At 42.3% G+C, this 24,708-nt stretch overlaps 2 protein-coding genes across 3 annotated transcripts; one reads left to right on the plus strand and one right to left on the minus strand.

Moving 5' to 3' along the window:
- Positions 1 to 5,813: 5,813 nt before the first annotated feature.
- LOC115787383 (histidine--tRNA ligase, cytoplasmic-like) lies at positions 5,814 to 17,052 on the minus strand. 2 transcript variants are annotated; one of them, XM_030740074.1, is made up of 14 exons: positions 16,859 to 16,998; positions 15,072 to 15,471; positions 14,858 to 14,944; positions 13,884 to 14,003; positions 13,693 to 13,788; positions 13,235 to 13,360; positions 12,948 to 13,055; positions 12,775 to 12,873; positions 11,183 to 11,276; positions 10,511 to 10,638; positions 8,491 to 8,763; positions 8,268 to 8,384; positions 6,500 to 6,646; positions 5,814 to 6,366 (listed from the first exon to the last, which is right to left on the minus strand). In XM_030740074.1, exons 2-14 carry the CDS (start codon positions 15,180 to 15,182, stop codon positions 6,307 to 6,309), a joined length of 1,566 nt encoding a protein of 521 aa, XP_030595934.1. In that variant the 5' UTR covers positions 15,183 to 15,471; positions 16,859 to 16,998; the 3' UTR covers positions 5,814 to 6,306. The 2 variants fall into 2 exon arrangements, with proteins under 2 accessions (XP_030595934.1, XP_030595935.1); XM_030740075.1 differs by lacking the exon at positions 15,072 to 15,471 and having other exon boundaries at positions 16,859 to 17,052.
- A 3,424-nt stretch (positions 17,053 to 20,476) lies between these two features.
- LOC115787311 (sterile alpha motif domain-containing protein 3-like) lies at positions 20,477 to 24,086 on the plus strand. Its single transcript, XM_030739967.1, has 5 exons — positions 20,477 to 20,538; positions 21,188 to 22,730; positions 22,813 to 22,974; positions 23,055 to 23,150; positions 23,324 to 24,086. Exons 2-5 carry the CDS (start codon positions 21,309 to 21,311, stop codon positions 23,630 to 23,632), a joined length of 1,989 nt encoding a protein of 662 aa, XP_030595827.1. The 5' UTR covers positions 20,477 to 20,538; positions 21,188 to 21,308; the 3' UTR covers positions 23,633 to 24,086.
- Positions 24,087 to 24,708: the final 622 nt, after the last annotated feature.

A 24,708-nucleotide genomic window follows, 5' to 3' on the forward strand; every position in this document is an offset into this window, starting at 1 on the left:
AATACTCCAGCCACTTGACATCTCCGTGAACTGCAGCTTTAAGGCAGTCTTGCGTAACCTGTGGGCGCAGTGGATGGTGGATGGAGAGCACAGCTTAACGGCAACTGGGAGAATGCGCCACCCAACTTTCCTGGAAGTCATTGGATGGATCAAGAAAACATGGGCTTCAGTGACAAACCATCCTGTTGGGATTCAGAAAGGCTGGAATAATTGGAACTGCAGCTGACGACGAGTCTGACTAACGCGACACAGAAGAGGAAGCGGCGCTTCGTCTACGGAGTGTACGGAATTGTTTAGAAGTGACACCGAGGATGAAGAATTCAATGGATTGATGGTTTGGTTAACTTGTTAGTATGTTCTTTATGCTATGGTTATCTGAATAACTTAATGTTACGTTAACATACTGTAGCGATTCTCTTAGTTAGAGAGCGTGTTGATGTTGTGGGATTTCGGACTGTTCGGGAGGTTCGTGAAGGCAGCATGGAGAGAGAGAAAAAGACCGAGAGCTTGCCTGTGTGTGTGTTGCTGTTCCGCTGTTGTAGTTGTGGTTGGCGTGGCTGTGGCCTACAGCAGCCGTTTTTCTGTTAATAAAGACGACCTTTGTTGTGAATATCGCCGACTTTGGAAGTGTGTTTACAACGTTACAATACCGAACACGTGTTCGTTGTGCGTCATGTAGCTGAATGTGCTACGTTAGCATAACGTAGGTGTAACCGTGTTCGTCCTGTTCTTTAATCCATTATTATTTTAAATTGCCGTTCAAGATGGAATTTGTGCTCTGAGTCTCGGATTCTATCAACCCCCCCCCCCCAAAAAAAGTGCGACTTATAGTCCAGTGCGACCTATATATGTTTTTTCTTCTTTATTATGCATTTTTTGGCTGGTGCGACCTATACTCCGGAGCGACGTATAGTCCGAAAAATACGGTACTCATTTCCTTATGGGGTTGGAAGGACACATTTTTATGTTCTTGCATGCACTAATAAACATGTCAGTTACAATCAACAGTATAGCTAAAATATTGGTATAACTGGTATAAATGTATATAATGACAGATGAAAACTTATAAAAATGGCAAAGCAATGATTGTTTAAAGTTCTCACTTCGTGCTGTTACGAAGCGTGATCATTCTCATCCAGACTTTTAGGCTACGTTTACACTGCAGGCCTTAATCCTTGATTCCGATTTTTTGTGAAATCCAGTTTTTTTTCTGTGTGGTCGTTCACATTTCCAAATATATGCGACTTGTATGTGATCTCCTGTGTGAACTGCAAACCTGAAAGTGTCCCGCATGCGCAGTAGAGGATGCAATAACGTCACATGTAGTGAGCGTCCTCAGTGTTTGCAGAAGTAAACGTGGATCAGAATGCAGAATGTCATTGACGTGCAGATTGGATAAACGTGACCTGGCCGTACAGACACAGGTCACATTTGAAAAGATCAGATACGTATCAGATTTGAATGTGGAGTCAGAAACCAATGACTGATGTGTCCATCTTTTATATACAGTCTGCAGTTTTACATTTGTAAAAACTGGGAGAAGCTCTGTGATTTCATTGCTCTGACTGGCCAACATGACCTGGGTTATACTGTCAAGAGCAGAAAGCAACACTTCATGCTTTATGGATGGCAGCACATGAACTGTGTTTTTATGTGGCCGCAGACCAGTACTCCTCTGTTTTAACTGCTCAGTTATCTGTGGCTTAGTCTTCTCACAGTATCAGGAACTACATTTGTGTAAATTACACAGAACAAAGAATAAGTATAGGGTTCACTTTAAAGTGTCCTGGTGATGATCCATAGGACTGTCAATAAGCTGCACTTGAGGACATGCTTTAGGATGTCTTGCTTTGCCAACAGTTTCAGATGAACTCTGGAGCTTCTTTTACTGGCTCTGTTTTCTGCCCTCCCTGTAGGGTCCCCTCCTGCAGGGAGGGTCATTAGACTGATTTGGGTTCACTTATATGTAACTGGTCTAAATCAGGATCTCTCCCTCCTGAGATCTTGGCTTTGTTTGATTCACCTTTTGCTTTCCACTGATACCACTACTACATACAGCTGATTGAATCCCACTGATACCCATGACTCCTTGTACCACCTTCATTACACCTTCTCTTTATTTGTGCACGTTAACATTTAGAGACACCCTAACCCAGTAGTTCTCAAATCCAGGCCTCGTGGCCCGGTGTCCTGCAGGTTTTAGATGTGTCCCTGATCCAACACACCTGAATCAAATGGCTGAATTACCTCCCCAGTTCCCCAGAGTCCTCCTAAAGACTTCTATATCTGACTCAGGTGTGTTGAAGCAGAGACACATCTAAAACCTGCAGGACACTGGACCATGAGGCCTGGATTTGAGAACCACTGCCCTAACCCATTTCCTCCTTTGTTTCTGGCTCTTAGCCAGCTTGTTAGAGGTACAGGCTTGTCTGGGGTCTCTTCCTCCTGGGATCCCTCGTCATGAATCTGCTGATAGCCAATAAATGTAGGCTGAATAAAGTGAGTTTCTGTGCTAAATGAATTCTCCAAAAGCTACTCAGTCAGCTGTTCAGTTAATGTAATCAGATTGGCGCTGTGAGGTGCAGTGGGGCTCCCCACTACAAACAAAGGTATACAAAGTCTGGTCACTCATTCAGTTTAAGGAATGGAAATGTCAGAGTCCTGACCAGCTAAGATCCTGTAGTATGACTTGAAGAGGTCTGTTCAATGCAGACGTTGCCAAACATAATATATAGGAAATTCCTGAACGAGCATCACTGTTAGTTGATTTACTTTTCCAGCTTTCTGAGTTTGTACTCAGTGTTCAGAAACTGTGTGTTATTACTTTTAACTATGGCTGTCTGCAGTCCTGACCCAGGTAAAGATCAGACCCTGTTTGGGAAAAACTGGCATTTATAGAGCAACTTCTTAGTCTGACCAATCACATATTGTACTATACTACAAGCCACATTTGCCCATACATTCATATGGTTCTTTGTGCTTCTTGTCTGTCTTATGAGCAGTTTAGAATTACCGTATTTTCCGGACTATAGAGCGCACCATACTATAAGCCGCACCTACAAATTTTTTGGAAAAAACTGGAAACGTACATATATAAGCCGCACCGGGCTATAAGCCGCTGGTATCTCCGCCGCTCTCGGTTTTCCACAATTACTCGGCACTCAGCAGAGGGGGACAGACAACCCCAAATTTGAGTTATAACAAGTCAATTCACCATCACATTAATTTGTAAACAAATTTATTAAGGTTAAAAAAGAAGAAAAAGTTGACAAGTTTAGCTTTAACTGAACTGATTATGGTAGTTTCCGAAAGGTGCATGTAACATAGTAACAGCGCTGATCGAAAAGGAAGAAAAAGATGACAAGTTTAGCTTTACCTGAACTGATTATGTTACGGTGTGTGTAACATAGTAAAACTGCTGATCGAACAAAACAGAAAAGTTATTGATTGGTTTATTCATCTTCCTCCTGCACACTGAAACCACTGAAGTCATCTTCTTCGGTATCGGAGTTGAACAGCCTCAGAACAGCTTCGTCACATACCCTTTCTGTCTCTATGTCCGTGTCACTCTCCGTGTCGCTGTCATCCCGGGGTAAAGCTGGCTCCGAAGCTGTGGTGCCCTCTTCACGCAGCAGTCCAGCCTTTCGGAACCCATTGGTGATGGTGGATTCATTCACTCTGCTCCACGCTGTTAGGATCCACTGGCAGACCTCAGAAAATGATGCTCTTCGCATTCGGCCAGTTTTTGTGAAGGATTTATCCCCGCTAGTCATCCAAGCCTCCCATTCAACCCTGAGTGCTGCTTTAAACGCTCGATTCACACTGATGTCAAGGGGTTGCAAATACTTTGTTGTACCTCCAGGAATAACAGCGGGAATTGAGTTGGTTCTCTTGATGACTGATTTCACCGAATCGGTGATGTGGGCCCTCATACTGTCCAAAACAAGCAGCGCTTTTTTCCGGTGAAAAAATCCTCCTGGGCGCTTTCCGTAGCACTCCGTTAACCAGTCCATCATCAGATTTTCTACCATCCATCCTTTCTGGTTGACTTTAACTACAATGTCCTTCGGGAGTTGGTCTTTCGGCATAGTTTTGCGCTTAAAAATCACCATCGGGGGGAGCTTTTTCCCAGACGCGGTGCAGCCCAGGACACAGGTGAAATGTGTCCTCTCGTGTCCGGTGGTTTTCACCAAAATGGATGATGCACCTGTCTTGTTTACAGTCTTGGTCAGAGGCATATCAAATGTCAATGGCACTTCATCCATATTTATAATGTTGTCTGGTCCGATGGCGTTCTCCGCGATCTTTGTTTCAACAAATTGTCGGAAATTTGTAACTTTTTCCTGGTAGTCCGGGGGAAGTTGCTGACAGAGAGTTGTCCGTGCTCTGATGGACAGGTTCTTTCTTCTCATAAATCTGAAACACCATGACGGTCCTCCATTAAAATTGTCAATATTCATTTGGCAGGCAATCGATTTGGCTTTCAGACGGATTTGCACGGTGGATACACCTCGGCCGCCTGCCCTCTGAGTGTTTACCCAATCCTCAAGAACATCTTCAAGTTCAGGCCACCTGCTTTTATGTCCTCTGAAAGCCTTTCTCGTCTTTTGGCATTCAATGAGTTCTTCCCGCTGCCGTCTCCAACGCCGAACCATTGATTCGTTCACGCCGAGCTTACGTGCAGCGGCTCTATTTCCCTCCTGTAGTGCCAGGTCGATAGCCCTCAACTTAAAAGCGGCATCATAGGAAGTTCTTTTTGTGGTTTCCATGATGAGGGAGTTTGAAAAAAATCTCTTTTGTGCCTGCTGCTAGCACTTGTTGGCGCTTTCTTCTTTGATTTCCAACTTTGACGTCCCATGATTCATATCCTGCTAAAGAGCCCCCTGGTGGTTAAAGAAAAATCCACAGAAACGCCGCACCGGGCTATAAGCCGCATGGTTCAAAACGTGGGAAAAAAGTAGCGGCTTATAGTCCGAAAAATACGGTACTAATTAACCTACTAGTACATGTCAAAAATTAGCATTTCCCAAAAATTATAATTAAAAAATGTAAACTTTCATATCTTTTATATTTGAGTAAAATATCTCAAGCCTTTGTTAGGACAAAAGCTTTTGGCCCATGGAAATCAGGTGATATGTCCTTGTGAAAAAGGAAGTCAGCATCCCTGTAAAGACTGCCAGCTGATGGAAGCATAAAATGCTCTAAAATCTGCTTGAATACATCCATGTTCGGACACGATAAAACTCAGTGGACCAACCAGGACTTTGAATCAGTGAGCAGCCGTCCTCACTCCACTCCTTGTGAATCATGCCCAAGTTCTTCAATCAACTTTCCTTGACGATCCTCTGGAGGTTGTGGCCATCAAGTTTACCCTTCTCAATTTAAAAAAAACTAAAAAAAAAAAATTTTTTTTTTTAAAATCTCAGTATTATTTTTTGAGATGCACTAGTACAGGACTGTAGGAAGGTGGAGTACCCAGAGGAATCCACTCAGCAAGGATCCAACTGACTACGAGCTTCAAACCGAGAACAGTGCACCACTGCAGAAATACTGCAACATCCAAATATTCAGTAACTTTTACTTATAACCATGTGACTGAAAACCTCTGACACCCTATAAGGGCCTTACAGATTAATGTGCTATTATTAGTGCTTACAGATGTGCATGAAGACAGTTGCAGACACTGCAGATGAGTATCTCTGTTGTAGTAAGCATGCTGCTGCCTCAGGGACGAGGCACGAGAGTGGACCTTCACATTGTTGCAGATGCGGAAGCTACAACCTTTTCTCACAGGCAGAAATACAGACGTCGAGTTTAGAGCAAAATGAAGGATACTTTATTCCAGACATTTGGCAGTACAGTAGATTTTATACAGACCAAAATGAGCATTTTAGTAAGAACTGTAATTGCAGTAAGTCATAACTATTCATGTAGAAAGTAAATGTGTAACAGTTTTTCACCCTTGGTCCCGGACACTACAGGTATGTATGTCATTTTTGATAGTGTACTGTTTTGGTGTGATTAACATCTATGACCTCATCACCTGAGCTTGATATTGAACAATATGAACGCCGACAGCAAGTTACATGAGACTTTCACATGGACAGCATGCTCCCTGTTAGCCTCCTGCTGTGTTCACGAGCACTACATGCTCTGCACAGCACCAGTCCACGTGTGTGTTTGTGTGTGTGTGTGTATGTGTGTGTGTCTGTCATGTTCTGTAGTGGACCGGGCAAGGAATTCTGCACAAGAATTAGAGCCAATCAGATGAAGCGGGTGGGGTTATGGCAGCGCACCGGGGAGCAGCTAGGCCTCCGAGGTCCTCCTCCTGATCTCATTGATAAGCTCAGATCTGGATATATCCACCTGTGCAGAAACAGCAGAGGGGAGCAGGAAGATAACTGTTTTATTTAGCTATAACAAATATGTCCTAGCAGTGCTTCATGTGTGTATTACAGTGAGTTTGTGTGTGTGTGTGTTCACAATCTGTATGAGTCACCTCCTCTCTGGTTGCCACCACACGCAGTTTGACCACTCCATCTTTCAGCTCCTGCTCTCCTAATATAGCCACAAGGGGGATGCCCGCTTCCTCACAGTGCTGCAGCTGACTCAGCAGTTTGGGGTTTTTCTTGTACATCACCTCTGCCTGCGCGCACACACACACACACACACACACACACACACACACACACACACACACACACACACACACACACACACACACAGAGAGAGAAAGATGTGCTCTTCACTGGTTCTGCTGTCATTTAACCAGAACTTGTTTTGACCTCTGGCCTTCCAGGTCATACTCAGCACAGATGTTCCTGTATACTATACCAGCCACTTTGTTACGCTGTTCCATGTATGCCCTGCCTGCTTACATCTTGCACCCTGCTGTTATGTGGTGGATAGTGTCAGGGGCATCTCTGCACAGCCTGCACTTGGGGTCTTGCTTTGTTGATCTGATTTTGCTTGATTTGCCGGTGGTACATGCCAGGCAGGGGCCTGTCCTTCTATGATGGTTCCTGTTCTTGCTCCTCTTTCTTGGGTTCCTGCTGCCAGAGGTATTCACTAAGCACATGATCAGTTGTGTCCATCTTTGTGATGTAGTCATAGATCTTTGTTTCATCCAGGATAGTGGCTCCTTCCACTGTCCTACAGTGTCAGTGTTGGATTTAGGGTGAAACCCTCCACACACAGTAAGGAGCTTTCTTTCTTCAACACTTCGCTCTCAGACTGCTGCCTTACTTGTGGATACTGGGATACTTAAGACTAGAATGGGAGGCAGAGCCTTCCTCTTCCATGGAACCAGCTCCCAGTTTGGATTCAGGAGACAAACACCCTCTCTATTTTTAAGATCAGGCTTAAAACTTTCCATTTTGATCAAGCTTATAGTTAGGGCTGGATCAGGTGACTCTGAACCATCCCTTAGTTATGCTGCTATAGGCCTAGGCTGCTGGCGGATTCCCATGATGAGTGTTTCTTTTTCATTCACCTCTTTTCACTCTGTTTATACTTCACTCTGCATTTAATCATTAGTTATTAATCTCTGGCTCTTCCACAGTCCTGTCTCCCGCCCTTCCCTCACCCCCAACCCATTGCAGCAGATGACTGCCCCTCCCTGAGTCTGGTTCTGCTGGAGGTTTCTTCCTGTTAAAGGGAGTTTTTCCTTCCCACTGTCACCAAGTGCTGCTCATAGGGGGTCATGCCAGCTGTTGGGTTTTCCCTGTAATCTTTGCAGGGTCTTTACCTTACAATATAAAGTGCCTTGAGAGGCGACTGTTTTGATTTGACACTATATAAATGAAACTGAATTGAATTGTCTTGATGTCAGTGGCTTTTATCTCAGTGCGTTTAACCCTAACCCTCCCACAGTGAGTGCACAGCCTACATCTGTGCACTCACTGTGGGAGGGCCTTATTACCCACTTCCACTTCAGGCTAGTTGATTTAGAACAGCATTTAATGCTGTTGGCAGGAAAAGCAAACAATATAAACTCAATCTGTAAACAACAGTCTTCACTGTTACACTGATGAGATCCACACTAATTTAACCATTAAATGTAGTGCTGGTAACATCAGGAGACTTTTTAATACCAAAGCCCATCTAGCAGAGAAACCGTCTCTTCTAATTGGATGTGTGGTGAGATGACCTGCACTAAAATGTGCTTGTTTGTTTTAAAACTTATGCAAAAACCAAAAAGAACGACAAGAGAAGAAGAAATTACAGAACAGACACACGCATGCGCGCGCACACATACACACACCTACCTTGATGCCAGCATTCCAGAGCTCGGTGACGAGTCGAAGTCTCTCCTCCAGCAGGTTCTTCTGAGCAGATGCTACCATGACCTGAACCTCTGTGGTGCGCACTTTCTGTGCTGAGGCCTGAACAACACAACCCCGTCACTGTCTGGGCTCACTCATCATTCACTAAAAAAGCAAAGCTGCTCCAGCTTCATCTTTATTTCAGAGACAACAGGTGAGATGTTACCTCAGCCTTCTGCTCCATGATGGAGAAGATCCTTTCTATGCCGATGCTGACACCCACACAGGGGACTTTCCTGCCCTTGGGGTCGAACATGCCCACCAGGCCGTCGTATCGGCCCCCTCCGGCCACGCTGCCCACGCTGACGCTTTCTTCTGCATTTGCCCCATTCTGGGCTTCATTAGAGGCTGGGGCTACGCCTGCCTGAGTCAGCACTGCCTCATAAATCACTCCGGTGTAATAGTCCAGACCCCGGGCCAGACTAAGGTCAAACACCACCTGAAGAAGACAGAGTTTAAAAAGCCTGAGTCCAGGCAGGAGGAAACAAACAAGCAAAAAACACGTTTTGTCTAAAATGGAAGCTCAAAACGCAGAGCGAGTCATCTAATCGAAAGGTTGGTGGTTTGATCCCCAGCTGCTCCAGTCTGCATGTCAAAGTACCCTTGGGCAAGATACTGAACCCCAAGTTGCCCCCATGAGTATGTTAGATAAGGTGCTTAGATATAGAAAGAAGAGCTTGTATGAATGTGTGAATAAGGCCTGTAGTAAAAAGTGCTTTGAGTGCTCAGAGTAGAAAAGTGCTTCATAAGTACTGGTCCATTTACCATTTACATCCTACTTCCCATGCCTTAACATTTGTAAGTATTTTCAAAGATCAGCAGGCAGTGTTTTTAGAGAATGAATTCAACGTCTTAAGATTTTAAAGGCCTGCAGACAGTTTGCTGAGCTACAGTGTAAAACGCTAAATGGACCAGTTTCTTGTGCTGGTTGAGCACTCAAAAGCTTGTTTTCTTTTTCTGACCCATTAACAGATTAATCATATCTGCATGTACACAGTCCTGTGAAAAGGAAGGTTTTCACAGGAACTGCACTGCAACCGTTTGAATTATATCTATCCAACAATTTGTTCATGTAAATCTATTTACATTATACATGCTTTCCTTAGGTAGTATTATTAGAAGACAATACATTTTCAAGGCTTGAATAATCAGGCCCTATCTTATATTAAAGACCTCATAGTACCGCATCACCCCAATACAGGATTCTTTTCTTTTTGCCACAGCAGCTTTATTCGTAGTGGAGAGAGACAAGAAATGAGGGAAGGATACAACAGGCCGGGACTCGAACTCCCACCGCCCGCACCGCAATACGGCATTTGTATGTGGCCGCTTCACCACTAAGCCACCCGGTTGCCCCCCAAAACCCACATGGGAGGCAGAGCCTTCAGCTTTCAGGCTCCTCTTCTGTGGAACCAGCTCCCATTTGGATTTGGGAGACAGACACCCTCTCTGTTTTTAAGATTAGGCTAAAAACTTTCCTTTTTGATAAAGCTTATAGTTATGGCTGGATCAGGTGATTCTGAACCCTCTCTTTATTACGCTGCCATAGGCCCGGGCTGCTGGAGCTTCCCAAGATCTTCACTCACATCTTTAACTCTCTAAGCTTCTACACCACTTTGAATTTAGGGGGGTTTTTTTTCTGTTGAATGGGAGTTTTTCCTGACACTGTTGCCAAGAATTACCAAGTGCTCATTGGGGGTCATCTGATTGTTGTGGTTTTATTCTAGGGTTGTTACCGTATGATATAAAGCACACTGAAGTGACTGTTTGTTGTGATTTGGTGCTATATAAATCTATACAGTCCTGTGAAAAACTCAGTAGCTTGTAGAACCACCTTTAGAAGCAGTAATTTGTAGTAATCATTGGGTTACGCTCCTGCCACAGCACAGTTTGATTCTTTTCTTTTTCAGCCACTCTTTTGTAATATTTGCTGGTGTGTTTGGGATCATTGTCCAGTTGCATATCCAAAGCCAAACTTTAGCTCCTTGCTGATGAGTAACAGCACCTGGCTTCTACTTCTACTTTTTTCCCCCATGACTGTACGCAGCAATACTATTGCTACAGAACACCTACAAAACTAAGCAAAATCCAAATCCAATTATCTACTGTTAAATCTAAAATCATATGCTGGAATTCTTTGACAGTGCCAGAGAAAATTAAGGCCTGTGTGAACATCAGTGTCTCACCTTGTCTGTGATGTGGAAAAGCTGTAGGTAGCTGAAGAGCAGCTTGATGTCTGAAAGGCCACTGCAGGCCTGCTTACTCTGAGACATTTTCTGGTCCTGAAGGAGGTGCTCAGCCAGGTCCATCCCACCTGCATTACATCCAGTACACAGTGAGTCTGTGTGCTGCACATGTTGTTCTATTATTCTGCTAGAATTGTGCAAGATGAAAGCAGCATTTAAATGATTTAAACTGTTTAATATTGTGTTTGTCTGCAGGAACACACTGTAAGCTTAGAATATACTGGAACAAAACAGAAACAGAGGAGCTAATGTTCTCGTCAAGTGAGTGAAAATGTCTCCACTGAGCAGCTGACAGTTTGCTCTCCAGCTGTTTGTGCTACAGACATGACAGCTGGTTCTGACTGCTGTGATAAACTGGAGATCCTCAAATCCAGGCCTCGAGGTCCGGTGTCCTGCAGGTTTTAGATGTGTCCCTGATCCAACACACCTGAATCAAATGGCTGAATTACCTCCTCAGTATGCAGTCAAGTTCTCCAGAGTCCTGCTAATGATTTCTATATTTGACCCAGAAGCAGAGACACATCTAAAACCTGCAGGCCTGGAGTTGAGAATCCCTGTGGTAAACTCATCAGCAGGTCGCACTTCTTGTGTGGATGTAGAGGACAGTCTCACCCTGCATGCTGACATACTCCCCGATTTGGTCTGCAGCCTCCTCTGATAAGCCCTTTTCATTCACCATCTCCTTCCTCACATCCTCCCAAGACATCTAGAGAAGCAGCAGAATGAGGACGTGCTTTAGGAACAATTAGAAAACACATCAAATCTCAATTGGGAAAAAAAATCATGCTGGATATGAACTGGATGAGGTGTTCGGAATGAGCGGATGATGAAAATGATCGACCTGCAGAGGCTGAATTCAAAGACAGTCCAAAAATCAAAGTGAAAAATGATGAAGCAGGCTGGAACATTTTGCTGAAAATTCATTGCAGCAACTCAAAATGGTACTCTGTAGTTTTTATTGCCCCCACATGCTTGTATGCATGCCTGACATCAGCGCTCCTAATGAGGCAACAGATGGCATCCTGGGGGATCTCCTCACAGATATGGACAACCTGGCCTGTCAGAAGGGCCAAAACATGATGTCCCAGAGGAGTTCTATTAGATTTAGGTCAGGCGAGCGTGGGGGGCCAGTCAATGTTAGCAATTCCTTCACCCTCCAGGAACTGCCTGCATACTCTGACCACTTGAGGCCGGGCATTGTCGTGCACCAGTAGGAACCCAGGACCCACTGCACCAGCGTAGGGTCTGACCGGACAGGTCAGGGTGCCATTGCCTAGTCTGTAGAGGTCTGTACATCCCTCCATGGATATGCCTCACCAGATCACATCACTGACCTACCACCAAACCAGTCATGGTGAACAATGTTGCAGGCAGCATAACATTCTCCACAGCTTCTAGAGACCCATTAACATCTGTCACACGTGCTCAGGGTGAACCTGCTCTCATCTGTGAAAAGCACAGGGTGCCAGTGCTGGACCTGCCAATGCTGGTATTCTATGGCAAATACCAACTGGGCTCCATGGTGCCGGGCAGTGAGCACAGAGTTCCCCAGAGGACGTCAGGCCCTCAGGCTACCCTGATGAAGTCTGTTTCTGATTGTCTGGTCAGAGACATTCACACCAGCCGCCTGCTGGAGGTCATTTTGAACGGCTCTGTCAGTGCTCATCCTGTTACTCTGTGCACAAAGGAGCAGTCCTGCTGATTGCTGCTATACCTTTTCTTCATGGTTTTCTTTGGCAGTTTTACTGAGGTACATGTCAGTGTGTGTGTGTGTAACATACTCCTTCACTGCTGAGAATCTGTGTGGCTCCTAGAACACCAGGAACAGTGAAGATGTGGTGCTTACAGCTGATTTTAAAACTCAGAACACAAAACCTGCTCACAACCCTTTAATCTCACCTCACAGTGCACGTCTCTGTGCTTGTCGAGCAGTTGGCACATAACATTTTGCCTTCTGAACTTTTTCATGCTGTCCAGCCAAATGCAAACAAACCAGCTCGTTCCAAGGAGACATTTACAGAGGTGTCACAACGAGTTCAATCAAAGAAACACTACAAATAAGAGTAGCGTGATACCTGACACTTCCACCTGCACATAACTGGTTTCTGAGTGTTTAGCTATAAATAACCCACATATTCATCTCACCAACATTCTCATGGGTACAAGTACCAGGGTTAGGTTAATTGAATATGGAAATGAGATACCTTGTCCAGTTTATCCACTGTTGAACAGATGGTGCGGAACTTGTCATCGGGAACACCGCACACAGCAAACATCCCATCAAGGATGCGTCTGTCATTTACCTGCATGTGGAGGATGTGGTTAGACAGTGACACTTACTCACCATGGTGACATTCAGCTCAACTAACTGACGAACCTTAATACGAAAGTCTCCGAGGTCCAGCTCACTGAGGATCTCATATACAATCTTTAGACACTCAGCATCTGGGATCATGGCGTCATATTGCCCCGCTATGTCAAAATCCTGAAACACACACACACACACACACACACACATTAAGTGGTTCGAGTGCTAAGAATAGAAAAGCACTATGTAAGAATCAGTCCATTTACTATTTACATATTAAGCCTGTGATTTCTAAGTCACACGGGAACCCTTTCCCACAGTGAGACACACAACTGTGCTATCTGCAGGTGACTCACACATTGGTAAAACTCTCGGTAACGTCCGCGGGTCATAGCTGGGTTGTCGCGGCGATAGACCTTTGCGATGTGGTAGCGCTTGATGTTGGTTATCTTGTTCATGGCAAGGTAGCGGGCGAAGGGTACCTGAAAGAGGGCGGGTCAAGAACAACACCACCACAGCGTAACAGTGCTGAACTCATCACTACGTTTACTACAAAATCTTATTTAATCACCAACTATTTCACACGCCGTAGCTCCAGATTAACGTAACTGAGTCCTCTATCAGCAAAAGAGATCCAATTTAGCTGTTTGATGAGCTGCACTTGATTAAAAACAAGCCCCTTTCATTCAGCATTATTCAATCCATATATAATGTTCAGTCGAATACCTCCACTAGTCTTTCGACTCCTTTCTCAGTTTTTGTGAAAATGGGTAAATTAGAACAGTGCAGGTGGCTGTGTGTATCTGAAGGATACAGTGAGATCATATCTGAGGGACAGCAGCTCTCCTCCTTGATCCTTGAGGTCGTAGATGAGCTTGGAATCTTCTCCATACTTCCCAGTCAATGTTTCCTTGGCAAACAGAGAAACAGCTCACTTCCATGTTTGCTTTTGACCTAAGATTTATTTTTCAAGAAGCAAACTTGTTAAAGTGAGTGAAATTCTACCTTTAGTTCAAAAACAGGTGTGTCGATGGTCTCTGCTCCGTGTCGTTTAAAGCAGTGGATGATGGTGTTGAAGACTTTCTCTCTGATTGCCATCTGTTTGGGGTTGTAGTCTCTTGTTCCCTGTCAGCAGAATAATTCTGTCTTTAGGGGTACACGCAGCAACAGCAGCAACAGTTACAGTGAATGTCACTTATTGTTTTTAACGATATATTGAAGTGCTAAGTCATCAGAGGTCAGAGGGGGGGTTTTTTTGTCTAGAAAGTAGTTAGAGCCAGCAGATCTCACAGTGAGAAAAAGTTTGGTACAGTTTTGGTACTACAGCTGCGTTTGATTTGGTAACCCACTCCTATGATAGTGGCTCTTTGAGCTGGTCTTTGCTAACAAACCATCTAGAGCAATTATTTCTTATTCCATGATGTCTTTAATATGCAGCCACTTACAGCAGTGCAATGCCCAGGTCTCATGGACATACCTATGGGTAACAAAGGCGATGCCTGCCTCCACTCACAGCAAGCTTTTATCCAAATGACATGTGATTGAAGTATAAGGCAACAGTGAATTTGCCATTGATAGCCTTTTTTCTCCTATTCGTGCTGAGATAGTGAGAAAAGCTTTAAACCTGTGGCATCTTTGTCTTGTCCTGATACTGATTATTCCAGGCCTCAGTGTTCTAGCCAGCAGCTGATTGCCCAGTGATGTGCTGGGCTGCTGTCCTCTTGCACTGGGCGGAGAACTTTACCTGTTTGTTATCAGAACTTTAGTGTTATTTCACTGTAATTAGCAATCGACCACTTGCCGCCGCCATTTTGGTTCACTGTGTGCTGTTGCGATGGTCCCATCAATGGGACACTTTGTGGGGATCCCTTTTCCGATAACCAGGTGGGTCCCCCTCTGGGTCTGCTTTCCTTTCTATACAAACAGCACCATAAATACAAAAGTGTATTTCCTTAAACACAACTGCACTCTAATCTTACCTTTGGTGTTTTGAGGACAAACTGGTTTTTGCCATCATCTCCTAATTGAGCCTTCAGTTCCAGCAGTTTAGCTACTTCTTCATCAATCTGAAATATGCAAAAGGACACAGAACAAAACACAAGGATTTAGTGTTCAGAGGTTCTGTACTGCCTTTGCCAACTTCAGCGTGAAACATATTAATACATTTTGTCAAACACATGTGCAGCTGTCTACCTGAGCCACAGTGATCCCAGGGAAAGAGCGCAGAGATCGGACACACGTGGTGGCCCGAAATCCCACCAGAGCAGAGCAGGCACGAACACAGATTGTGCCCAGCATGGTCATCCCACAGCACAGGAACAATGTAAGGATTAAAAAAAAAAAAAAGAAAGTCCAGAAGTAGGACCAAAAAAAAGTTCAGGAGTGCATCACGAGTGCAGCATCATCCAGTGTTATACAGCAGCCAGTTACAGTGTCATTAAATCAGTAGATGTGTAGTGCCATCCAGGAGAGTTGGATCAACCAGATGGTGAAGCAGATGATGGTGATGATGGTGGTGATGAGAGCGTGACAGGCCAAGGTCACCCGGGGTCAGGCAGGAAGAACAGGAGAAAAGTGGTAAGCAACCCTATCACTAGGAGAGGGTGGGGCATCATAATCACCACAGTGAGGAGAATAGAACACGAGATGCAGCAAGTCAATCATAGCAGCCAACAGCCCCCCCCATCCAACCCCCAAACATATACAGAGACACACAGAGAGGTCTGTCTTACACTAAACTTAATGCCCACAGCCCGCTGCTTAACATATCTGCTGTTGTTGCTTTAACCTGTAACGTTATTGCATCTAACAAACACAACCTATCAGCAAGCATTTTAGTTTAACACAAACACAAAATTTCTATGGTGTCTTTTCCAGAGTGACACTCAAACCCAAACCTAACTGCAAACGATTCAGATAAAACACAGAAATAAAGAACAGCAAAAAAGGTCACTGGGAATGAGAAAAGAAACATGATGAGGCTGCTGTCTGAGCTATTCAGAAAAGGTATCTTCACTGAAAGGGAATGCCCTCAATCTACGAGATTCCTGAATAAAACAAAGGGGACGTTTTCAATTCAATAAATGATCTACCGAATAAATGGAAAACTGCATTTTTGACCTGCTAGAACAAACACTGGTCCCTAGAACATGTCTTAAGCGCTCTGCTCCAGTGCTCTAATAATAAAGACAGTATTACATCAGTTATATATTCTCAGTGGTCCCGGGCTCTGATTTTCTGACATCCGACTGTGTTAACAAATGCAAATTATTGCATCAGCCCTCCTTATAAATTTACAGGACGTTCAAAGTCGGTGTTTTAACGCAGTGTGCCATCGGGGGGAGAAAAAGCCAATGTGAGAATATAATTGTGTTGCTCTTATTGCTAATTCGTTTAGCTAATATGTCAATACATGTAAGTTAGCATTCGCTAGCTAACTGAACTGAATGAAGGAGGCCGGACAGTTACACCGCAGAACTGTTACAGTAGCTTTCCATTTCAGCTAACTTTCAGTCTGTTCCTGTCAGGTGAAACCAAAAGAATGAGCAGTTTCCTTCTACCTGAAACCTGCATTTAGCGAATATTTTGTCAGCGATCACATCACGATTTTTGTTTTGTTTTTTTGACACATTGCTATCTTACATGAAAACCGGTGTCGTTTTCTACATTACAAGCGCGTTCCAGTTATTTAGGAAAACCAAGTGATTAGAAGTTCATTTAATAAGTAGCAGCACTCGCGTTTTAGAACTGACACAATATATAAATTAGAACCGAGTCAGTACTGAGTCAGCTGCTGACAAGAACTGCGGCCCAAGAACGAGTGTTAAACTGCGGTTGTCCGCTTAGTTGCAGGATACACATTTTACCTAATGGGCTGCTGACTGGCTAGCAACCCATCAGTTAAATGCAGACGCATGGCTACACGCTGTAACTCATTTGTCTTAACATCATAATTAATATTTTAGGTAAATCTGACTGACCTGATCTTTGCTCGCCTTCTCTGATTTTAATTTCCGAACGACTTCACCTTGAATTTTAATCGCTTCTTGTATCTGTGCTTTGTCTTCCATAGCTTTTTCTAAATGTTACTCTAGCCCAACTCACGCTACCAGCGATCCCACAGCACAGCCGGACCTGTCGCTGCCAAGATCAACGGTGACATAAAGCGGAAACGGAAATAAGTACAGTTTCCGTTTCATGATATCTAAATAAAAGACCTCTCATGATAAAAGTAACTAAAAATTCAAGCACACATTTACAGCAAAATTATAAAACTTCTCAAACTTACAGGTCCAGACACACGCTTAAGAAGCATGCACAGTCAGCGAGACCACGTAAGGGCGATGAAATTCAATCGCTTCAGGCAGCAACAGGCGAATCTGCTGGACGTCCCGCTGAGCGATGAATCGCATGTCAACGGCGCCGCCATATTGGATGTCGCAAATATAACAGAGGCGCTTCTCTCTCTCATTTACTAGGTTAATTGTACAATAATTTTTGAGCAAGTTGTGTTTCATTGCACTTTGCTATATATTTGCATGTAATGTAGCCTTAATTTAACAGCACTTTATATGCAGCAATCTTTCACAATAAAGGCTTCATTGCTAAAAAAAAAAAAAAGTATTCAAAAAAGTATTTAATTTTATGTATGACTAATTGCTTTCTTGATCACCCCTTTACAAAAAGCACAACAAAAAATGTGAGTCGAGCAACTTGGGCGATGTTGGTCATGGTCCTGAGAAGCTGTGGCGGGGGTCCCTCATTTTCATTTGTGAAAGGTGGCAACCCTAGCCACAGTTCCTCAGGTCTCAAAGCCTGCTGGGAAAAGATTAAGGGAACTAAATATGAGACTAGCTTAAATACGTCAAAGGCACCTTATACAGAGGGAGGAAAGGAGTCATCTTGCATCTCTGTAGTCAGTATGTGCTTCTTTGTGGTCCACTGACATCTTCTTTTGTAGCTTTGATAATGTGTGCAGTCAGATTGCCTCCCTTTCTGGTCAGTTTATTTATTAGGATCATTTCAGGACTCATATTTGGATTGACATCTCGTTATCAAGCATGTCACGGGGACCACATGATAAGCATTGCTTATTATACCGTAACAGGGACCTAGAGTGTTGTCTTGTCTGGTCAGGCACTTAATAAACTGTCTATATTTGGGCACTTCCCAGAGCCTCATTTTAATCCGATAGATGGAGGATCGCACGTGTCAGTGTGGAGCATGACGAGTCACTTTAATCAGCCTGACCCACTCTGTCATCATCATTGACAGAATAAAAGTTTGTTATAAAAAAATATAATTTCTTTTATAATGTCTGCTGTCATTATTCACATTAAAATGTCATTATTTTTGCCATTACTGCATAAAAATGAGTGATGAGATTCAGAGAAAAACTGCTTTAATGTTTCCCAGTTTAACCAGTTCTAATCTGATCTAGGATCAGCTTCACTGATAGATGACTGCTCTCTCACAGCCACAGCAGAGATGTTTCACTGAGTTACTGTTAAAGGTCAGAAGTCAGTCATAGTTTCATATTTAACTGGAAACATTAAGGGCAGCTTTCCAAGAATGTAAAGTTTCTCCAATAAAGGCAAACATGTTATAATGAATGTCTCAGCTTTATAGGTTTGAAATATTTCAGTACAGTTTTGGGAGGATGAGACATCTTAATTCAAGAATGCAGATCGTGTGGAGAAAATGAAGAAGAGCTGCAACGATTCCTCCAGTAACTCCAATAATTTGATTATTAAAAACCCTCGAAGCCAACCTGTTGCTTCGATGCTTCGTTTAGACTCTGCAGCGCTCAGGTGTCTCTGTGTAAGTGGAGCTTTAACTCACACTGTTCGTCGGCAAACCAGCTTAGAGCTGCATTACCGCCACCTACTGGACTGGAGTGTAGATCAGGCGTTAGAAAAACCCCTCAGAGCCTAAAAGGTTCTCCGTCGCTGCGACAGATTCCCTTTAACATTGAGTGGATCACGTTTTTCCACGCTTCCCCTGCTCTCTGCCGTGTTTGTGTGTTGCGCTCGCTGTGCTTTGCAGCCACTTTATGAATGAGGAAATGAATCAGTGTCACACAGGTGGCTCAGGTGCAGCAGGAGGGGAGGAGTCAGAGACACTCAGAGGTTGTTGGTTAAAACCTGCCAGCAGGTTAGGGTCACAGAGTCTGTTACCATTGTAACTGAGTCAGAGTTGGAGCTAACTCTCTGTCTGGAACAGTTTCCTCATTTTAGGGTTAACAAACCCTTTGTTATTTTGTTAGAGTCCATCTAAATCATTACACCTTTATTGTACCATATACATTTGTCACCTTGCATTGAAATTCATTTTGCATCAGATAGGCACTTCTGTTTAAGAGCTTAATGAATATTTAACATTGATTGAACGTTGCCAGCAAGGACCATGGTGCAGTTCTATACTGCCATCATCGAGGGCGTCCTCACCTCCTCCATCACTGTGTGGTACGCTGGAGCCACCACTAGGGACAAACAGAGACTACAGCGCGTTGTGCACTCTACTGAGAAGGTGATTGGCTGTAACCTCCCATCTCTCCAGGACCTGTACACCTCCAGGACACTGGGGCGTGCAGGTCGGATCACAGCCGACCACTCTCACCCTGGGCACAGACTTTTTGACCCTCTCCCCTCAGGCAGGAGGCTACGGTCCATTTGGACCAGAACCTCCCGCCATAAGAACAGTTTCTTCCCCTCTGCTGTTGGACTCATGAACAGTAACTCTAAGACTGTTACCACCACCCTCCACAAACGCCGATGACCCTATGTTTATGCACCTGTCTGTTTGCACTGATCACTGCACTGTCATGTACATATTACTGGACTATAGTTTACATTCTTTTATCTTTTAATTGTTCTCTAGATTTTGTAATATTGTGTTATAGTTATAGTTTTCTAATATCTCTGTATATTTGTAATATTGTCTTATAGTTTTTATACTTATTTGTTTTTATGTAAGCACGAAGTACTGCAGAAACTTCCTAATGCTGTGGACCTGTTCACCCATATGGCAATAAAACTGTCTGATTCATTTTATTTCATTTCAGATTAATTAATGTCTGTCTAAAACCTGTAGATAAAGGGCAAGTCTTTGGGCACTTTTTTTTGTTTTGTTTTGTTTGTTTTTTTTGCATTTATTTTCTGCATTTACATTTTTAAGTACAGGCCAATTCAATTCAATTTTTTCTACATAGCAGCAAATTACATTAAACATCACAGAGTCTTTACCCTTCTGTGGTGTCTAAACTGCTGTGTTTAACTGCATGTATGTGTGCAGTTTAACACACATACACTGTAAAACCCAATGGTGCTTCTTACTAAAATAAGTTAGTTATTTGTACTCAGATCAGCTAAATAGTTAGAGTAACTTTTATAAACTGATTTAAGTAGATCCAAAATGAACAGTTTGTTGTACTAACTCACTTGCAATAAGTACACATCTGTTTATCATTCATTTTGAGTATTGTTGCTTTGACCTGTTTGAGTTGTGATCACTGATTCAGCCCAAAGAAATAAAACCCCTCCTTTTTCTGATGTCATCACTGAGCTTTGTGCACGATGCAAGGTGTTTTGCCCGGACTTGTCCACCATTAGAGGCACGCGACACAGAACAATTTTAGCGGCTACATTGTGAAAATTACAAGGTAAATGTTTTTTTTTTAATTAATGTAAATGCTTATACACAACTTGCAGGTGAATTTATCAGACTTGCTGATATTGCTGATATGCAGAAAAAAGATTCTTGCAAGCACACAGAGGTAGCTAGCTAGCACACGGAGCTTGCTAGCACAGCTCCCGCCTGGCTTTTTTTGAAGTCCACCTGTTTTATACAGTGTTTGGTGAAATAGTTGTTAAGTAACCTACCTTTTCAAAGCTACAAAGCATAATGATAAAATAAAGTTCAATTATTTTTAACTAAACTTTCACTAGTCCAAATGTTTAAACAACATGTGTGAAAAACTCAGTGGACAAGCCCAACTGTAAAAAAATTTTAAATATAAGGGTTGGCGGCTTATTTGGATAAAACTGTTGGAGTGGTGAAACTTACTTTTTCAAAGCTTCATGGCAAAAAACTTAAAGTTAAAATTAATGTTTAGTCATAGTTTACCAACCTAAATTGAAAATTTGCTCTTACATAAGACCAAAACTTACTGTTGATAATGTTTTTGAAACTTTTATTATCCAACTTTAGCATTTTTGGGTGTAGTAAGAGTGTAAATGTAAAAATACCGCACTGCTAGCTTTCTGTTCAAATGTCAAATATATTAACATATTTTTTATGTGACATTACAGTGTTTGATAAGAAGCAGCACACACGGAGAGATCATCCACTGCTCTTCTGCCTCTAAAGACAGCCAGTAAAGGTGATATAAAACATTTGACATCTAATTGTGACCCTTTGATCTATGACAAAATGTGGAATTGCAAGTTGTGCAGTTTTTCTACTGCAATAAAAGTCATGTTGCTGAAGCATTATCGGCTTAACCATAGTCAGTACTCTACAATTTCACCTTTGCCCTGTCTCTACAACACCTGCACGTTTAGTACATTCAATTCATTAAAGATACATCTGTCAAGAATACACACTGCTACCCAAAGGAAAGACAGCTCTTATCCAGCTTTTAATGAATATGGATTTTGTTGCCCTGTGTGTAACTTTAAGCAGCCATTCACTGAAAGACAAGTGTTTATCCATCTCAGGGGGCATTTAAAACGGAAAGAAACTGTCCTATGTCCTTTCAAGGACTGCAATTTTAAAACCAATGTATACTCAACATTCAACGCCCACAAATGCAGAGACCACCAAAGTTCAACAAACTATGATGAAGGCATTGTACAATGTGTCATGAATGTAGACCAAAAAGATGAAATGCAGCTTGAATCACTAGAGTCATTACATGAAAATGAAGTGGCATCCACTAGCAGTATCGGTAGACCTGAGGACTTAAAAGAGCAGTTGCAGTACAATCTGGCTGGCTTTTTCTTGAAAATGCAGAGCATTCTCCATGTGTCCCAGAGAGCAACACAGGAGATCATTGAGCATATTGATCATCTGTTTTTGTTATCAGAACCTCTGATTAGAAAATCAGTTGTTGATGTTCTACAGAAGCATAACTGTCCATATACCGACGAACTGGTTGGTGAGACTGATAGTACTGATAGCACAGATACACCAGAGCGTATTAGTCGGTGGCCAGAGGTTTTTATTGTTCCAATATTTTCTTATGAGATGGAACATGTGCTAAGGGAAGGTAATGCAGCATATGAAAAAGATGGGACAGTAATTAGACTCCCTAGAGATCAAAAACACAACATACTCGAGACAATGGGGGAAGAAATCTTTAGGTTGAAGGCATATCCTAGTAGCACACAAATTGGCAAGGCTGCAGAAGCTTTAGTTAGAAAACATCCCTGTTTAAAGGAGAGAAACTCTGACACCGGGTGGGAAGGATGGAAGAATAGTCTGAGACATAAAATAGGAAACCAAAGAAAGAAGTTTGCTAAAGCTGGCATCAAAGATGTAGCTGTAAATTCTGGGAAGCACAGCAGAACAAACCCAGAAGGAGCTGCACCAAGGGCCAATATTAAAAGACCTAGGAGAGGTGAGGTCAACTTCCTTCCCAGTTATCCTTCTGGAGAAACAAGGGAGTCTCTGGAGACCAGGAGGGTTGAGATGGTTGAGGAGTTCCAGAAGACCTCTGGTGAAAGAGCCATCCCTCTTATTCATCAACACATGATGCGCACCTTTGCCCTCCGGCGTGAAGAGATCATCACAACTTCTCCTCCTGTGTCAGAACTTAAGGAAAGATGGCCAGCACTCTTTTGTGAGACACAGGTAAGTGCAATTATTTAAATGTAGTGCTTATCAAGTATGCAATGTTTTTTTCATTTTATCCCTTTGTGCTAATTCTCCTCAGCTCTACTGTGAATTTCACCGGATTACCAATCAGCATCTGCCACACGTGTTTTATGCTGCATTGGATGAATATGCTCCTAAGCTGATTGGACTTTACAAAAAGAAGAAAACTGGACGGGTTGGTGAAAAGATGGACCAGCTTATGTTGGCATATGAGAAACAGGTAGTTAAAAAATACATTCACTTTACTGTTAGCATGATAGTTCCCATTGTCATGTTTTATTTATTTTTTTATCCTTTAAGGACAAAAACGACATTCATGCAACAAGAACAACAGCCCTGGCTGGCCTACCCATTTACCTCAAAGAGGATTCTTCAGGCATTTTCAAAACATGCAAGGTATGTTATACTTGGGGAATACAATAATTTGCCCATAGGAATAAATAAAAAGGTTGTAATGAATAAAGTAAAAAAAAAAGTAAAAGGTAGCTGACAATGTGTATTTATTCTCACCTTTGTCTTTGACATGGATATTATTGATCAATAATTTTGCAAACTGTGTGACATTTCAGGATGAAATGGAGTTCCATGAAGGTGCAGTTGCTCTGGTTGCTGATGTGGATGAAGAAGAGGCGCCTGCTGGAGTTCTTTTCTCACCACGCCAAGTGTTCATTGTGCTTGAGGATCAGGTTGTAATGACTCATCACTCATGGACTGATGCACTGGTGTGTTTGTTTGGGCTAATCTATGCTCTACATCTGAGCTATCCTGTGAAGTGCATTAGCTTTTTCGAGTTCATTCAAGTAGTGTTGCTGAAGCTCAACGATGAGAGAAAGCAACTTAAACCAAAGTTGCAGACACTGAAAAATGAGCTGGTGTAGATGGGGTTTGTTGTTCACAGGTTAGTACATTCATGCTTGTCCAGGAATCAGTGGTGAATATCTTCAAGTCAGTAGTTCTATTTGTTCAGGTGATAAGCTTTCTAAAGTAGGCAATATGCATAAAACTAAAACTAAGGAAAAAGTTCAAATGAATACTTGACATTTCTGTTGTGATTCTGATTTTAAGGCAAACAACTGAGAAGCCACAAGTATCTGAGTATTTTTTTTTCCATGCAGTCTATATTTTTTAGCTAATTTGATGCATTTTTAGCATTTAATTATTGAGATCCTTGTACATCTTAGCTATATTTGTATTTACTATAGATTCATGTCAGTACATTTGAAAGCAAAAAAATAATTGATAATTAGTCAAAATTTATATTTAGAATCCTTATTTTTGAGTTGTGAGATAAGTGCTTGCCATTTTGATTTTGAGGTTTGGGCAAAGCAGTTGAAAAGCCACATATCTTCTTGCAAACTGTTTTACATTTACATTGTTCAACTGAAATGATGCATTCTTACATTATGCATGGATAATTGTTGTTACAGACATCCTTGTAGTTCAGCTGTACTTCCATTTGCTGTAGGTGTATGTCAGTACATCAGAATATTGTGCACAAGTAAAGTAACAATCGTTAATCAAAATTTATCTTAAAATTGTGATGGTTATGGCTGATAGTTAATGACAACTAAACTCATTTGCTTCTAAAAAATTTAAATTATTCTCACTTTGTACAGTATTCAAATTTATTGATGTACACCTAAAGCAATGTTTTATAATCATTTAGAAAATTGAATAATAAACAAATGTTTTATGTATTATTCAAAGTGTCAGGTTTAAAAGACCAAGTTTTGTTTGATAATGGCTTTTGTAGCCTTATTTTATGTTTGAAGCTACATTTTTCCGTTAATAAAATCTCAATGGAAAAAGTCAGTTTGTTGTGTTAATGCTACTCATACAGTTTGGTGCAATCGGTTTCCCCAGTTGGATTGAGTAACTCTATTAGACTTTTAAGTTGTTTAAATAAGAACCATTCAAGTTAATTAAACTTAATTTGAATATGAACATGTAACAT

The sequence above is a fragment of the Archocentrus centrarchus genome, chromosome 10 (genome assembly GCF_007364275.1).
Source record: "Archocentrus centrarchus isolate MPI-CPG fArcCen1 chromosome 10, fArcCen1, whole genome shotgun sequence".
Lineage (NCBI taxonomy): Eukaryota > Metazoa > Chordata > Actinopteri > Cichliformes > Cichlidae > Archocentrus > Archocentrus centrarchus.

Bases quoted from the DNA above. Each gene is read 5' to 3' on its own strand.
- LOC115787383 (XM_030740074.1), bottom strand. From the start codon at position 15,182: ATGACCATGCTGGGCACAATCTGTGTTCGTGCCTGCTCTGCTCTGGTG. The intron at 13,056-13,234 runs GTGAGTCACCTG...TGTGTGTTTCAG, and splicing joins ACCGAGAGTTTTACCAATGT to GATTTTGACATAGCGGGGCA. The intron at 6,367-6,499 runs GTGACTCATACA...GTTTCTGCACAG, and splicing joins TGGTGGCAACCAGAGAGGAG to GTGGATATATCCAGATCTGA.
- LOC115787311 (XM_030739967.1), top strand. From the start codon at position 21,309: ATGTGGAATTGCAAGTTGTGCAGTTTTTCTACTGCAATAAAAGTCATG. The intron at 22,975-23,054 runs GTAGTTAAAAAA...TTATCCTTTAAG, and splicing joins TGTTGGCATATGAGAAACAG to GACAAAAACGACATTCATGC. The intron at 23,151-23,323 runs GTATGTTATACT...GTGACATTTCAG, and splicing joins GCATTTTCAAAACATGCAAG to GATGAAATGGAGTTCCATGA.